General features: G+C 39.4%; 1 protein-coding gene across 1 annotated transcript in view; it reads right to left on the reverse strand.

The window, feature by feature from the left end:
• Nucleotides 1-247: 247 nt before the first annotated feature.
• Nucleotides 248-14,682, reverse strand: part of LOC102193222 (collagen alpha-3(VI) chain) — a gene marked incomplete at its 5' end in the record, with an annotated part of 22,980 nt that continues 8,545 nt past the window's right edge. The window contains 21 exons of the mRNA XM_005744219.1: nt 248-1,067; nt 1,965-2,150; nt 2,929-2,988; nt 7,341-7,526; nt 8,497-8,571; nt 9,446-9,706; nt 9,997-10,052; nt 10,151-10,253; nt 10,400-11,101; nt 11,306-11,408; nt 11,500-11,993; nt 12,110-12,121; nt 12,243-12,279; nt 12,403-12,435; nt 12,942-13,004; nt 13,312-13,374; nt 13,494-13,529; nt 13,695-13,745; nt 13,914-13,976; nt 14,277-14,339; nt 14,422-14,484. Coding sequence (XP_005744276.1) covers nt 1,027-1,067; nt 1,965-2,150; nt 2,929-2,988; nt 7,341-7,526; nt 8,497-8,571; nt 9,446-9,706; nt 9,997-10,052; nt 10,151-10,253; nt 10,400-11,101; nt 11,306-11,408; nt 11,500-11,993; nt 12,110-12,121; nt 12,243-12,279; nt 12,403-12,435; nt 12,942-13,004; nt 13,312-13,374; nt 13,494-13,529; nt 13,695-13,745; nt 13,914-13,976; nt 14,277-14,339; nt 14,422-14,484 — 2,751 coding nt within the window. The remainder of the gene's footprint in view (nt 1,068-1,964; nt 2,151-2,928; nt 2,989-7,340; nt 7,527-8,496; nt 8,572-9,445; nt 9,707-9,996; nt 10,053-10,150; nt 10,254-10,399; nt 11,102-11,305; nt 11,409-11,499; nt 11,994-12,109; nt 12,122-12,242; nt 12,280-12,402; nt 12,436-12,941; nt 13,005-13,311; nt 13,375-13,493; nt 13,530-13,694; nt 13,746-13,913; nt 13,977-14,276; nt 14,340-14,421; nt 14,485-14,682) is intronic.

Raw genomic sequence — 14,682 nt, forward strand, 5'->3', positions numbered from 1 at the left:
AAATGTAATTTCAAGGGCCAAATTGCATTATATTTCTACATGTCAATATACAAGTAAGTACGGTTGAAGTGGGCCGCAAGTGGCCCTCAGGCCGCAAATTGGATACCCCTGCTCTAAACCATGCTACTCCAATGAAGTAAACTATCACTTTGCAAATGAACTTCCATTAAACACATCTCTGTGTGACATGAAAGTCTAGCATTTTACTGCTGTGCAACATTTAATTCAAAACAAGAAATAAAATGAATCAGTTGCTCATGTTTATTAGAAAGTCTAATTCATTTTTATTTCACCCTTTCCCACATGGAACATAACTTTCTGCAAATCCAAAATAAAATGAAAAATAAAAACAGCTTGAAAAGTACATTCTGTTTCTCAATAGCTGGAAATCTTGTGTTTAAGGCAACGGATCCAGAAGTGCACTAAACATTACATTAATGTTGGCATCCCAGCAGTTGGTCGCTGTCTTTACATACACACACGCTGCCACACTAGACTCGTGTAAACATTGCTGTGGATTTGGTGACAGTGAAATAGTGAAATAATCCACAGGGATGAAGTGAGTTTAAAAAAAAACAAAACAATGCTGCTATGTGAATCTGGAATGTAAAAAGAAGACTTAACCACAATATAAAAAAGATTACTGCTTTAAAATCCTTCATGTACTGAGTCATAGCTAATCTCTGTCCAAGATATTCATACATGTTTCTTGTTTAATCATAAAACTGCATTTTAAAAAATATGAAAACTGTGATCGTTCAAGAGAACGTGATTTTACAAAACCAAATCCACTAAATAACTCCTGTAAAACAAACATATCATGTAGCACCAGTAGGTTAAAACAAACCATGCAGCAAATTGTGTTGCTTCCTTCTTGTTGTGAAAAAGACTACTTCAAGAGTTGGGGGATAAAGTCCATGTTTGTGGAATCCAGTGCAGCCACCATTACTTTATGGCCATTTTGGATGGTTCTCCTCAGAATCTGCTAAATGGAGGTAAGAGCTGGCCATGTCTGTGACTTTCGTCCTATGTTTTTATTGTAGCAATGACTCTTTGGTTCACTGGTTCTGGGGATGAAGGAAGAAGAAAACATGATTAAGTCCTTTGTATTTGACAAAATTCCACGTGTATTTCTATTAAATCGCTATTTAATCACTTGATTCTCAAGAGACTGTCTAGAGAAGTGTATGTGTTATGCTAGCAGCAACTAAACATCAATTTATTAACTCTATTTCTATGTAGATGCTTTACATTCAACCAAATATGGGCTAATTTGGTCATTATTAAAAGCACATTTAGATAAGGAAGGCAGGGGAGTTTGTGCTTAAGCCAGTTAAGAAAGGCTTGAAGATACAATTTTCTGCAACATGATAACAACCATTTTTCAGTGATAAGTGTAATCAACTTGTACTCCTTCAGAATGATGGCTTCTGACTTTTAAACCTATTTTATGGGATTGTGTTGGGCGTCTCCTTGCCCATGCAAACAGTGAAATGGTTCATAATATTGTTTTCTGACCAGCGGCTGTGGACCAGTACTATTTGGTAAAAGAGTGAAACATAGCTCAATATCATTATAAGCTATAAAACTTTCTTTTGTTATAATCAGCCTGTTTTGTGCTGCATTTTAACTCCTTACTCCAAAGTTTTTTCCTGATCTGGGGTCAATTCCTTCCAAAAAGTCACAAAATTCATTTTTAGATACAGGAGAGAAAAATAAGGGCATATTTTCATTTCTGCTAGATTTGTCTTAAACATATCTGTGACAAATAGTTAAACAAAAAGCCATCTGAAAGATTTATACATCTAAGATTATTCATCACATGATTTGATTTACTTGTGCTTAATGTCTTGTTACATTTACTGTGACATTTAGCGCAGAACAGCAAGCTGGTTTCAACTTTTCCATTCATTAAATATGACCAGTCCCTACTGAGAGAAGAGTACTACTAACAAGAGGAGTACCTGGTTTTCCACAAGCCTTCACACACTGCTCGTAAGTGTCGAAGCGATTCTGGTTTCCACCACAGCCACCGTACCAGAAGCGCATGCAGCTCTTGTTGGCAGCATCGTAGTGCCACTTGAGAACAAATTTGGCACAAGTACCTTCTTCTTGTGGAAGCTGGCAAATGTCCACAGCTGTAAAAGCAGCTGGGAAGAAAATGAGAAAGAACAGTATTCAGTAAAAGGATGAAAACATGTGCAGCTAAAGGTTATGCGATATGTGCTAAATTACACTTTAAATATGAGATTTGGTGACTGATGGGATCAGCAGTTTTCCATATGAGATTAGATATGTGGACATATAGGTAGACAAAGGTTTATAGTACATTTCCTAGCTGTGAGTATGTGATGGCAGTTTACTCCAAAGCTGATAAGTTACTGATGACTTAACCTTGTTATCTAATAAGCCTTCTGCTCAAAAAAAAGTAATGAATCCTTGAATATAGCTTTCTTTCCATTAATTTTCTCCATGTGACTTGGCTCACGCCATTGAGAAAAAGCATAACTTTGGCTTGGCTTTTTATTTGCACCATCAGCCATGTTTAGAGAATGTGAAGGGCAGTAGAGGATCCAGATGCCCCTGAAGACATAGTATTAATTGTACTGCAAAGTCAGCACAGCGTACAGCAGTGTGGAAAATATACATAACACTGATATTACTTCCAAAGCCAGTGGCTGTTATGTATATGTATTAATGATGGTCTAAAAAGGTTTGATATGGATTTGCTTGCTTAAAACTAGACCAAAGGGAAAGTTTTTTTTCTTTTGGTTAACATTTGCATACCATGCACATGCATTTACATCAATTTCAGCTAATCAATAAAGTGGGTTGGCAAGGAAAGCATGTGTAACATAATATTTTTGGAAAGAAGTAATCATGATATTCAGGTCTTAATATTGCCAGTGAGTGTATATTGGAGCTTACCAGGATCTGGGAGGACCTCCACCTGTTCAACTTGCTTCACCATTGGCTGAGGCTCTCCCACTGTGAAAATACAAAAATATTACCATGGTTTAACCTTAAAGGGGCAGATGTTGTTATAAAATACATAAATAAATACCACAACATTTTTCATTGGCTGTTTCATAAGCTCCCACCCCTACTACCTGGTTTGGATGCTATTAGACTGTCTCAAAGTGAGCTGACTCCTGAAAAACTGGCTTTAGACTAGAAATAATTATTTCTGGTGTCTATGACTAGTGCCTCGTTTTTAACAAGGTTTTGATTTTAAAATACTCTCTAGCAGCTTAAACTGTATTATAGGGTGCATTTTTAGGAATGACAGATGGTTGCAACTAGGCTAGGTTGGGATTTGCTAGACTTCAAACAATGGCCCATTCATGAAGTAGCTGTATGATAAGCCTTTCTATGAACTTTTGCAAGATTTCACAAAAGTTCATCTTCATTTTTTTTTCTCCCATGTCCCTTGAGGGGCTCCGTAATATATGTCAAAAATGACAATTTAAATTGTAAGTTTTGCATATCCAGTTGAGGCCCATGTTGCATACGTTGCATTAACCAGGTGATGGCACACTCCCACTGAAATCCTGACAACATCACTTACCTAGAGGTGGGTAGTAACGAGTTACATTTACTCCGTTACATTTACTTGAGTAAGTTTTTGAAAAAAATGTACTTTTAAGTACAGTGTGTGATTGTGTGTTTGAATGGGTGGATGACTGGATATGTAAAGCGCTTTGGGGTCCTTAGGGACTAGTAAAGCGCTATATAAATACAGGCCATTTACCATTTAAAGTACCTTTTTTGCACGATACTTTTTACTTTTACTTGAGTACATTTGTGAAGAAGAAACGGTACTTTTACTGCGCTACATTTGCAAAATTCGACTCATTACTTTTTAAAAAATAATTAGTTTAACACATTAGATAACATGCCACCAGTGGAGTTTCCGGTAACTTTTTTACCAATGAGATGTGGCCATGCAGTCACATGACCAGTTTGAAACTGTGGCGGGCAGAGCGACCCAAGCGTTTCAAAGTAGCGGACACACGGAAAGAAGAAACATGAAAACGTGGCAGAGTCTACGCTAGAGCTGAAGATGATGAACAGCATTTTCCTCACATACAAAGGATGTTTCACTTAAAAGCAGTACAAAAGAATAGGTATGTCTTCAGTGTCGGTGTCTTCAGTGAGAGCCAAAACAAACCAACTTTTCAGCGTGAAACAACTCAACTCGTGTAACCTGAGGAAACGGTAAGTTCTCTCTAATTATCTTTTTAGCTGTGGTTAGCTGGATGTCAGTCTTATGTTACAGCAGCTGTGTCGAGCTCGAGCTGCGAGTCATATTTTCGGCGCTACGTTGTAGTGAGATAACTTTGTGGGTGTTTTGTGCAGCTTCGGCTGTTAACTGCTCGCTGGTTAGCCTATGAGCTAACAGCTAGCCTGGTTGATGACACTGGAGTTCCACGAACATGCAAACAGCTTGTCTCTACTGCTTTAACTGTTAAAACAGAAGGCAATACTGCGGCTGACAGGGTTTATTATGTGAAACAGCAGCTTGTTTAGTCTAAACAGTCTGCATTAAGCTGGTCAAACACTGCGATTTTTTTTTAGTCACGTTATTCCGCTCCTGCTCATACTGTTCAATTAAATTGCAGAGGTTAGAAGTTCATAGGTCACGATGCAGGGCCTGATGCTCTGATGCGACCTGAGTGCTCAAACTGTGCATCCATAACATAAAGATTATCATACATAATCTGTCTCTCGCTCTCCCTCTTTGTGTCTTTCACTCACACAGACACACCACCACCATCAACTTTGCTAAATTACTAATGAAAAACATTGACCAGGCAGCTGCAATTGAGCAGCAATGTCCATCCAACTCTTTTCATGGTTGTTGTAGTCGTGATAATTTTGTGAGGCCACATTGAAAAGCCTCAGATACGTAAGCGTAGAGCTGCCACCCAGGCAAAAGAAAAATAGAGCTATATCACGTTATAACGAACAATATACTTTTCATGTTTGTACAATATACATAATTATCACGTTCGAAAGGTATATTGCACGAACATGAAAAGTATATTGTTAGAACAATAAACTTTTAACGTTATAACGTGATATAGTTCTATTTTTCTTTTGCCTGGGTGGCAGCTCTAGCTTAAGTACTCGGATGAGCTTGCCTCATCCTACAAGTTGTGCCTCAATCTCTTGTGTCCAGATCACACGCTGCACTGACGTGCTGCTCCACCTTTTCACTTTCATTTCTGTGTTTGTGTGTGCGCAGTGTGAGAGGTTGCGTTGAGGGGCGACAGGATTTCAAACAGGTTTGATTATCATGGGACCATATGATTGATGATTGGGAGCTGGTCGTGAGGTGTTAACTGCTTTTCGTTACCCCATGTATACTACACGATGCACACACGATTAAGGCAAAACTCGGGCCAATCCCCAAAATGGTTGCGCGAGTGAAAAATCGTCTCAAAATGGGCCAAAAATCGCACAGTGTATGCCCAGCTTTTGGAGGCTAGCTCCAAACAAACATCTGCAACTTGGCAGTGTATACAGCATTATAATGACCAGACCTACCGTAATTGTCGGGCTATAAGCCGCTACTTTTTGCACAAGCTTTGAACCCTGCGGCTTTTAGTCAGGTGCGGCTTTTCTGTTCCGCTGTTGTACGGCACTACGTTGCCTGGCGGAAGGGCATGTGATCAGACACACAGTATCGGGGTTCAAGAGTGGTATGTTGGTCACATGTCCATCCGCCAGGCAACATAGTGCTGTACAAGTAGCGTGAAAAACAAACTTCAAAGTAGCGCTATGCATTCAGCGGGAGTCGTGGATGACGAGCGGCGATAAACTTGCGAAAAGCAAGTTATGCTCAACTCCACCGGTGGAATCTGACAGCGTGGAAATGTGTGAAAACATCCATGATCACCAACGGATTTCGAAGGGCTGGACTGCTGCATGATGGAGAGGAGGACACCGCCACGGCCCTTCTGAGGGTGTTCGACTCTGACACTGACAACGAGGATTTCTTTGGTTTTGAAAGTGACAACGAAGGAAAGGAGCTGAGAGGGGATGACGTAGCCATCCTGAGCCTGTTCATATCCGACACTGGAGAAGAGGACTTTGGTGGTTTTAGTGCGCAGGAAGATGGTGGTGAATGACTGACTTTTCTTCTTGTTAAAGTCGTGTCACTGCACCTGAGCCTAAAAGGTAGTCTGAATCTATTTCTCTGGTGTGCTGTAGGTTACTGTTATGTACTACATTTGTTACTCATTTATGAAGCACAGTACATGTTTCGTACTTGTAATTACCGCTACTTGTACATATACCTAAAAAGTTATGCAAATATGTACCCATAACTTGTTTTTCAAAATATTAATAAAAGGGTCTCCAAACAGCCATCTCTTTCCTGTCAATTCCCTTTGTGCATATTCTCTTACATATGACAAGTCAACATTGAAACACCTGCGGCCTTTAGTCAGGTGCGGCTAATCTATGTACAAAACAGGATTTTCCCCTGATTTTAGCTTGTGCGGCTAATATTCAGGTGCGCTTTGTAGTCCGGGAAATACGGTAATTCTTTTGAAAACCATACATCTTTCCACAGGTCTCCACTTCATCAGACATCACCTAGACCCAGAGCTGGATGAGGCCAGCACAAACAGCGGCCTATTCGACGAAGATGATGGATCCATGGGGTCAGGAAAGCCAGAAGCAGGGGAGCTGGAGAGGTACCTTTCATGTCCATTCACTGGAGTTGTGGATGTATTGCATGGCTTTCCTCACATCAAGAAGCTGTCGATCAAAGTCAATATAGCTCTTCCTGCATCTGGAGCTTGTGAAGGACTTGTGAGTCATGCAGGACTCCTGTTCACTGCTAAACAGTTACAGCTTCACAGAAAGAACCTTGAGAGCAAACTGCTGCTGAAGCTTAACCATCACCTCAGTGAGTGAAGAAATGGCATATTTTTGCTAAATATGCAGAAATAAATGCACACCCATACAATTTATGGTATGAGTCATGGACCGGTACCGGTGCGTGACTCGTTTGGTACCGGGCCGCGAGAGTTGAGGCTCAGGTGTGAAATGTATGGTTTTCAGGGTTTTTATCGGTTTTCAGCGTTATTTTGTTATCGTTTTTATCGTTAACTCAGCTTTCCTGGGTCTTTTCACGTGTGTTATGAATAAATTTTCTTTTTTTCAGTACCGGAACTAGTTTTATTTTGTTGTATTTATCCGCAACACCTTAAAGGCCGGTCCGTGAAAATATTGTCCGTGGCGCAAAAAAGGTTGGAGACCGCTGTTTAAAGTAATGCTACTCTTACTTGAGTACAATTTTTTGATACTCGACCCACCTCTGCACTTACCTGACCTCACGCAGTTTTTCAAGCAGAGGGCCTCACTGTCGAACCTATTTCCATTCCCTCCACAACCTCCATACCAGAATTGTACACAGAACCCGTTCTTTCTGTCAAAGAACCACTTAGCCTCATAGTCTTTGCAGGGCATTCCAGGGTCATAGTCAAGCGAGCATGGGCCTGCCAATTCATTAACTAGAACATGCAGAACAAAAAACAAACAAACAAACAAACAAACAAATAGCTGTGATATAGCAGTGATGGAGGACAAATAGAGAAAGAGGATGCATTTGTGTGAGGATTAGATGAACAAATACAGCATACAACAAACTGTAAGCTTTGAAAGTAGCAAGTAAACAAATGTATTAGAAGTTCAGATGTATTTGAAAGGGGTTTTAAATTAGTTTTTGTGCCTGCAGAGGAAAAGAAATGGCATTCAGCATGAGACTATATCCACTACATGGGAGTCTGGATAATTGCAATATATTAGAAGAGGTTTTGCTTATTAAAAAAATAAAAAAGTTGTGATTAGAATGAAAGAAGATTATTTTTAAGTTTTCATGGATGGATCTGACAAGTTAGTTGTAACTAAATTCATTAAATGTTAGTTACTTTTGTGTTTTCATGCCTTAGTTGTGCTCTAAATTCTATGCCTTTCACAAGGACCAACAGCTGTAAGGTTTCTTTTCCTTTGGTATTTTCTGATGAAACAAACTTCTTCATAGTGCCACACATTTTACCCACAAGTGCCTTGTTTGTCACGATACATAAGGGAAAAGATTAGATTAACAAACCGAGACACTAGGGCTTAAACTGCTGATTTTGTAAGGTTTTGTAAACAACTTGCGGTGTATCTTTGCACGTACTAGTGACTTGATAAATAAAATATTAGTGCAGTAGTCCCATTTGATATTGCTGCATTACAGAAGACCACGATCTTTGACTTGAACCTACAGGTTTTATTTACATAGCTAATATAATACCTTGGAAACCCAGCAAAACACAACTCTATGGGGGCTACTTCGAAGATATATTACTGGCCCATTTTGATTACAGGTCCAATATACTGGTATTCCGATATATGGCTGCTAATTATATAGGAAATGTTATAAAAGCAAAGAAGTTTCTAAGCAATATACAGACACAAGCATGCAAAGTTACTCACCAGTTTCTGGTTTGTCCAGGGGTGTGGTATTTGGAGTACTTGTGTTTTGGCTGGCAAGCTTATGCTCAGCTGCTTCTGTGAAATAATAAATAATGTATTTGTCAATACAACTTTAAAAATAGAAAGCATGCAATAAATTAATTAATTTAGCTAGGAAAGGGCAATTCTTAGGGTGTGTCTGCGGCTTGAAGTGGTCCCTAAAACCAAAGAAGCTAAAACAAGCTAGTTCATTTTATTTTGCCATTTTGGGGAACTATTTAATTTGAATCACAGGGTTGGGACAGCTGTGAAATCAAGACCAGTGTTACATGGTGTTAATACAAATGTTAATACCAATGTCCACACATATTACAGTTTCCTCCTCCTGAACTGCAGTACCTATGTGGGGTAATCTGTATTCAAAGTATGGTAATCTGGTAGAGGTTGTATTCTATTCCATTCGGGGTAATTTATTTCGAGTCAAATCACACAAGTTGCCTCAGGGCACTTTACATTGCAAGGTAAAAATCCTACAGTGGTTTAAAAAAACAAAACAAAAAAACCCAACATCAAACAACTCTTTATGAGCAAGTACCTTTCAGCAAAAGATTGTTCCAATAATGAATGTACATGGTATACATCAGAATGCAGACACTTTTGTTTTGTTTATGATCTAATCACCATTAAGTTATCAGGCCTGTGGTAATTAAAAAAAAAAAAATCTCTAATATACTGAGAATTATACACCCCTAAAATCTATTAGGATACACAACCTGTAATGGATAGTTACATCTGTAACAACTTGAAGCTAGCTCTTTTTAAGTGGTCTCCATAAGAGCTTTTGAAGACTTCCACGTTTGTGCTTGTGTACTTCTGTACCCCAATGGCATGTTTACAGTTGAATATGCAACACATGCAAAATATGAATGAATAATTTCTGAAAAAGCTAAAGCTGTCTTTATAAACTCACTTGTAGTAATGACGCCTTTGAGAGTAGAGACAATTTGGCCCTCGGCCGTGTAAGCTGTGACTACAGCCTGATACATTTGAGCACTTTCCAAGTTGTCCACAGCAAGCTCTGTACCCGACACATTGGTCTTCAGCACCAGTGCATGGTCATGGAGCCTCACCACAACAACCTCAAAGTAAACAAAGAGCTTTGCATCTGGCCTGCTCCAACGCAATTTCAAGCTGCTGGAGGTGACATTAGAGACGTGCAGCTCCTCTGCATCTGTGTGTAAGAAAATAACAGAAAAAGAGTATGTTGTAGTTGTGGTGGATGATGTCAACAAATGTTATTTTGCTGCATGGCCAAGAAGCATAAATTTATAAGTAATCTTTACTTTGTGAAGCATGATAAAAGTAATATTCTAAAACAAGTGTAAAAATATTATTGAATTATGGGCAGGCAATTTTAGCAGTTAGCGACAGTGTGTATGACTTAAAGTGACCAAAGCTGTCAGTACTTCTAGCCGAAAATGCAAAAGTAGTAAAGAAAAATCTGTTCAACAACAGTCTTACCCTTGTGCTTTCTTTCATGAACTGCTTGGTGATTTTCATGATGCTTCTGGTGTTTCCTACAAATGTGGCAATGTTAAGGGAAAAAAAATTGTAAAGAAAACCACCAATGTTTCCAGCATTAATAATACAGCATTACAAAAATTACAAAACTTACTCCACTTCCTGTGATGGTGTGAAGGGGTTTTTTAGTGGCTGGTCATTCTGAAACCACTTGCAGTTTTTGGAGACTTCAGGGGACATGTGGAAAGCATTTTCAACTGAAAAACAATGCAACATAGAACACAACTAGTTCAGGATTTGTTAGACTGATGTAACAAATAGAATCTATTCTAAAATATTAAAAAAAGAAAAGCAAAAGGTATTGAAAATGTATCATGCCCATCAAAATATATCTTGAACTTACTACTGATATACTTGGGCAGTAGCTGGCCAAAGGTCTGGATGTTTCTGTCATAAAAGTCTGAGCTACTCTTCAGCTGTTTGAAGAAGACATCTGAAGGCTCGCTGGCCATGTTTGACAAGACACTTGCATCCTTAGCACTCAATGTTTCACCTACACCAAAGATGATGAGGAAGTAGCCCCTGCACTTGACCTCAGTGGCAATGCGTATCAGCTGCTCCTGGTCTTGTTTCACACTTCCTGTCACAAACAGTATGAGTACCTTTTTGTCACGTTGTACAGGTGCCTTCTCAAACACTTGATCCACCGTCCTTTCAATTGCCTCTGCGAGTGCCCGGCCACCTTCCAGCTGGGGTGTTTTCTCTACCAGGAATTTGATAATATCTTGTGCTGAAGTGTGTTCAGTCAAGCCAATGTCAACATGAAGGGGGGACCCAGATTTGTTATTTAGGAACTCATAAGGTGCTTGCTGAATCACAGACACTCTGGCGTGGTTAGCAGATGATGTGGGATTTGAAGACACATGAAGATGCTCTACCATGTAAGATATATAGTGTTTAATCTCGGCAAAGACAGTTGGGTAGGTAGACTCAGAGCTGTCCATGACAAAAGCAATGTCAATGTCGACATCTGAGGTGGAAGATCTCCTATCTCGGCCAGCCGTTGGGGGAACATAGTCACAGATTTGGTCCGGAGAGCAGAAATCTTAAAAAAGAAGAAATAAAATTATGCATTTTTTTTCCTTTACATGGACTGAGACAATCTGTATTCAACAGTTTTTCATCTAGTCTCCTTTTATACAATGCTTGGAAAAAATGGCTCTATTCTTAGATAAAAGTACATCAAAATCTGACAAAATAAAAGTGAGAAGCTGTTTCATAAATACTAATCCACCCAAACAGGTCTTACCCAGGCAGACATGGCAGTTCATAACCTTCTGGATGACTGAATTGTACTGTGGACTATTAGCGTTGGGAAGGACAATGACCTGGGCCAGTGCTGTGTTGTTGGCCTGGTATACAAGGAGAGGAAAGTTATAAGTTGAATACAAACTGATGGCCTATAAGATTAACATTTACTTTGGCTGTATGTTGTTATGTTACCTGCACCGCTCTGGAGAGTGCTCTGTCCTCCTGTCTGACCAGCAGCAAAGTGGCAATTCCAGCGTTGTGAAGGCGGAGGGCTGCACGAGTAATTGCTTGTGGCCGACCAACTTGATCACCTACAAAGAAGATGGCCACCTTCCTTATGAGGAAGCCACTGCGTATCCTCTTGAAAGTGTTCTGGGCCACAAAGTTCATGGCTGTTTCTAAGTTGCGGGGCTTTCTTGTCTGTGGGATCTGAAGTCCTTCAATGCGTTCCTCCAGGGCACGTTTCTTCATGGCATCAGCAAACCGGACCTCAGTGGTGACTTCGTTGTTATACAGGGTCAAAGCAACACGAGCTCCTCTTGGACAGTTACTTTCAGCGATTGTAATTTTTCTGACTATGTTTAGGACTGTGTCACGCATGTTGTTGAAGACTGGACGGCCAAGGCCTTGTGAGATGTCGAGGGCAAAAGCCAGCTCAGTGGGGTAGAGTGGGCATTCCTGCTTACCTAATGATGTCAACATAAAGGATTTTTGTTCTCACTGTGGTTGTGGATACAGTACATAAACAAAAAGTCTAAGTCGAAGAAATTATTATTTCATTAGCAAATCATTTTGCACTTACCAAAGCAGCAAGCTGGTAAAGAAAATTGCACAGAATATGGTAAGATGTTTCATGAAGCACACAGTGCATAGGCATCAATAGTTCACAAAAATAAATTAAATCACATTGCTGAAAATTACTAAATTATACTTACGACAATTGTCTCTGATCTTTCTGACAAGGTCACATTGCTGAGGGAACAAAGAAACCACAGAAACATTTCTTTAAAAAAAGGCTGTGATGCGTAGAACTGAGTAAAGTTATGAGAATTATGCTCTGTTCAATGCAGTTCACACAAATATCTGATCAAATACCACAGCTCCTTGTCCTCTTTGTCCTTTGATACCCTGTTAGAGAGAAAACAGGGTATCAGCAACTAAATAAACATCCAGCCTAGGGGTGAGAGTTACAGCCAATATAATTCGATTCAGTTTTATTTATATAGCGCCATATCACAACAACAGTTGCCTCAAGGTGCTTTATATTGTAATGTAAAAGCCCTACAATAATACAAAGAAATCAGAGAAAACCCCAACAATCATATGACCCCCTATGAGCAAGAGCTTTGGCGACAGTGGGAAGAAAACTCCCTTGTAACAGTAAGAAACCTCAGAGAGAACCAGGCTCAGGAAGGGGGCAGTCATCTGCCGCAACCAGTTGGGGGGATAAGGTGAAGAGCTTACACTAATAGGTTATAAAATAATATAAGGAAATTGGCCACAACTGTGTATTTAAACATGAAACACCTGTATCTAGGCAATGTTATAAATGAACTTGAAATAAACTTGTTGATGACATAATGTTATGCAAATTAAATTCACGCAAGTTGTAAAAAAGATTTTTTGATGCTTACATATGGCCCAGGATATCCAACTTCTCCCTTTTGTCCCTGTGTACCAATATCCCCAGAGACTCCCTGGAAATAGTTAACAGTTAGGGGAAAGAAAGAAATTCACATTTAAAGCAGTTCAGATGTCCGTACTTTAAAACAGACCATGAGTCCCTGTACTTTGCTATCTTCAAACATAAAACAAATGTGCATGCAAGTCATTTGCTGCCAAGAATGCATGATATATATTTAAACCAAAACTTCAGAACCTGTCCTCTACTTCACAACAGCAAACACATCTGCTCAGCTGAGATCTGGAACAAGGCTGGGGCATCTGATGAAACTGTAACAGACGTGTATATTAACCTTATTCAAATGTGGACTTAAAACTTACCCTCTGTCCACGATTTCCTCTGGATCCAGGTCCACCCGAGGTGCCAGGGTCTCCAGCTGCTCCCTGAAATGATGGATAAAAAGAGGATAAATGGAAATGACGAGTATCTAATAATAAGTTTACTCATCTGAGGAAAACACAACAGTTTGTTTTAAAGGTTCACTGCTAGTGTTCTGCATTACCTTGGGACCTGGGAATCCTGGGAATCCTTCATCTCCCTGTAAAGAAGAATCACATATGCATTAAGTACTCTTTGTATAAAACTGCAAAAATAATTTTTATTTTGGATGCATCAGAGCCATCACCCTGTATACAGCTCTATTCAACATTACAGAAGGGGTTGTTATCTTTAATTAGGCATGTTCAGTTCACAAATCACTTGCCTTTCTTCCTTTAGGCCCTTGAACACCAAAACCATCTCTACCATCTTCACCCTGTAAAAGAAAAACATATTTTAATTCAAAATACTGGGGTAGCAGAGGGAAAACAATAGCAATGCTATCATCTTCCCTTTCCCCCCAATTAAACAATAATTTCTTGCTCAATATTCAGAAAATTTACATTCAGTAACATTGCAATAAAATAAGATGATTTGCTCTTACAGGCTCTCCAAAGGGGCCAGGTGGTCCAACATCACCTTTAGGTCCTGGTTCTCCTGGCTCTCCCTACAAAGATATGAAGATAATGAAATACCTTTAGATGTAAGGTAAATGTCAAAGTGATGAATAAAGTGTGACTATATATCTTTAATATGATCGGTTTACTATAGATTTAACTAATAACATGTGCTTGTTTTGCAAGGAGATCCTTAATGTTTTCTTACAGTGCTTTCTGGTTCACTCAAATAGACTCCACATGTATGTCCAGTAATGTGATAGAGCTTGGCTTAAGCCAGTGTGTTTATGATTAAATCAAACTTGTTATGAAAGAACATGAGCCATCCCAAATTTAGTTCCATTCAGTACCTTGCGGCCAAGAGGTCCTCTTCTACCTTTTTCTCCACTAGGACCTGGGGTACCTCCAGGACCCTAGAATAGAAGAAATTAGAACATTAAAATTAGATTTTGAATGCAATCAACATAGAAAATTTGACCTATTGTATTCACTCACTCTAGGTCCAGGATTTCCATCTTCTCCTCTTGCTCCTGGTGCGCTATTTGGTCCAGGCGGACCCTTGGAAAAAGACAAATCCGCCATCAGTGATGCACCACTCACTTGCATATTAGAGCTGCAGTACCAGTTCATGAGACAGACAGACAGACAGACAGACAGACAGAGATAGATAGATAGATAGATAGATAGATAGATAGATAGATAGATAGATAGATAGATAGATAGATAGATAGATAGATAGATAGATAGATAGATAGA

This window comes from Pundamilia nyererei, unplaced genomic scaffold (genome assembly GCF_000239375.1).
Source record: "Pundamilia nyererei isolate P.nyererei 1_Seehausen unplaced genomic scaffold, PunNye1.0 scaffold00140, whole genome shotgun sequence".
In the NCBI taxonomy this organism is placed as follows: Eukaryota; Metazoa; Chordata; class Actinopteri; order Cichliformes; family Cichlidae; genus Pundamilia; species Pundamilia nyererei.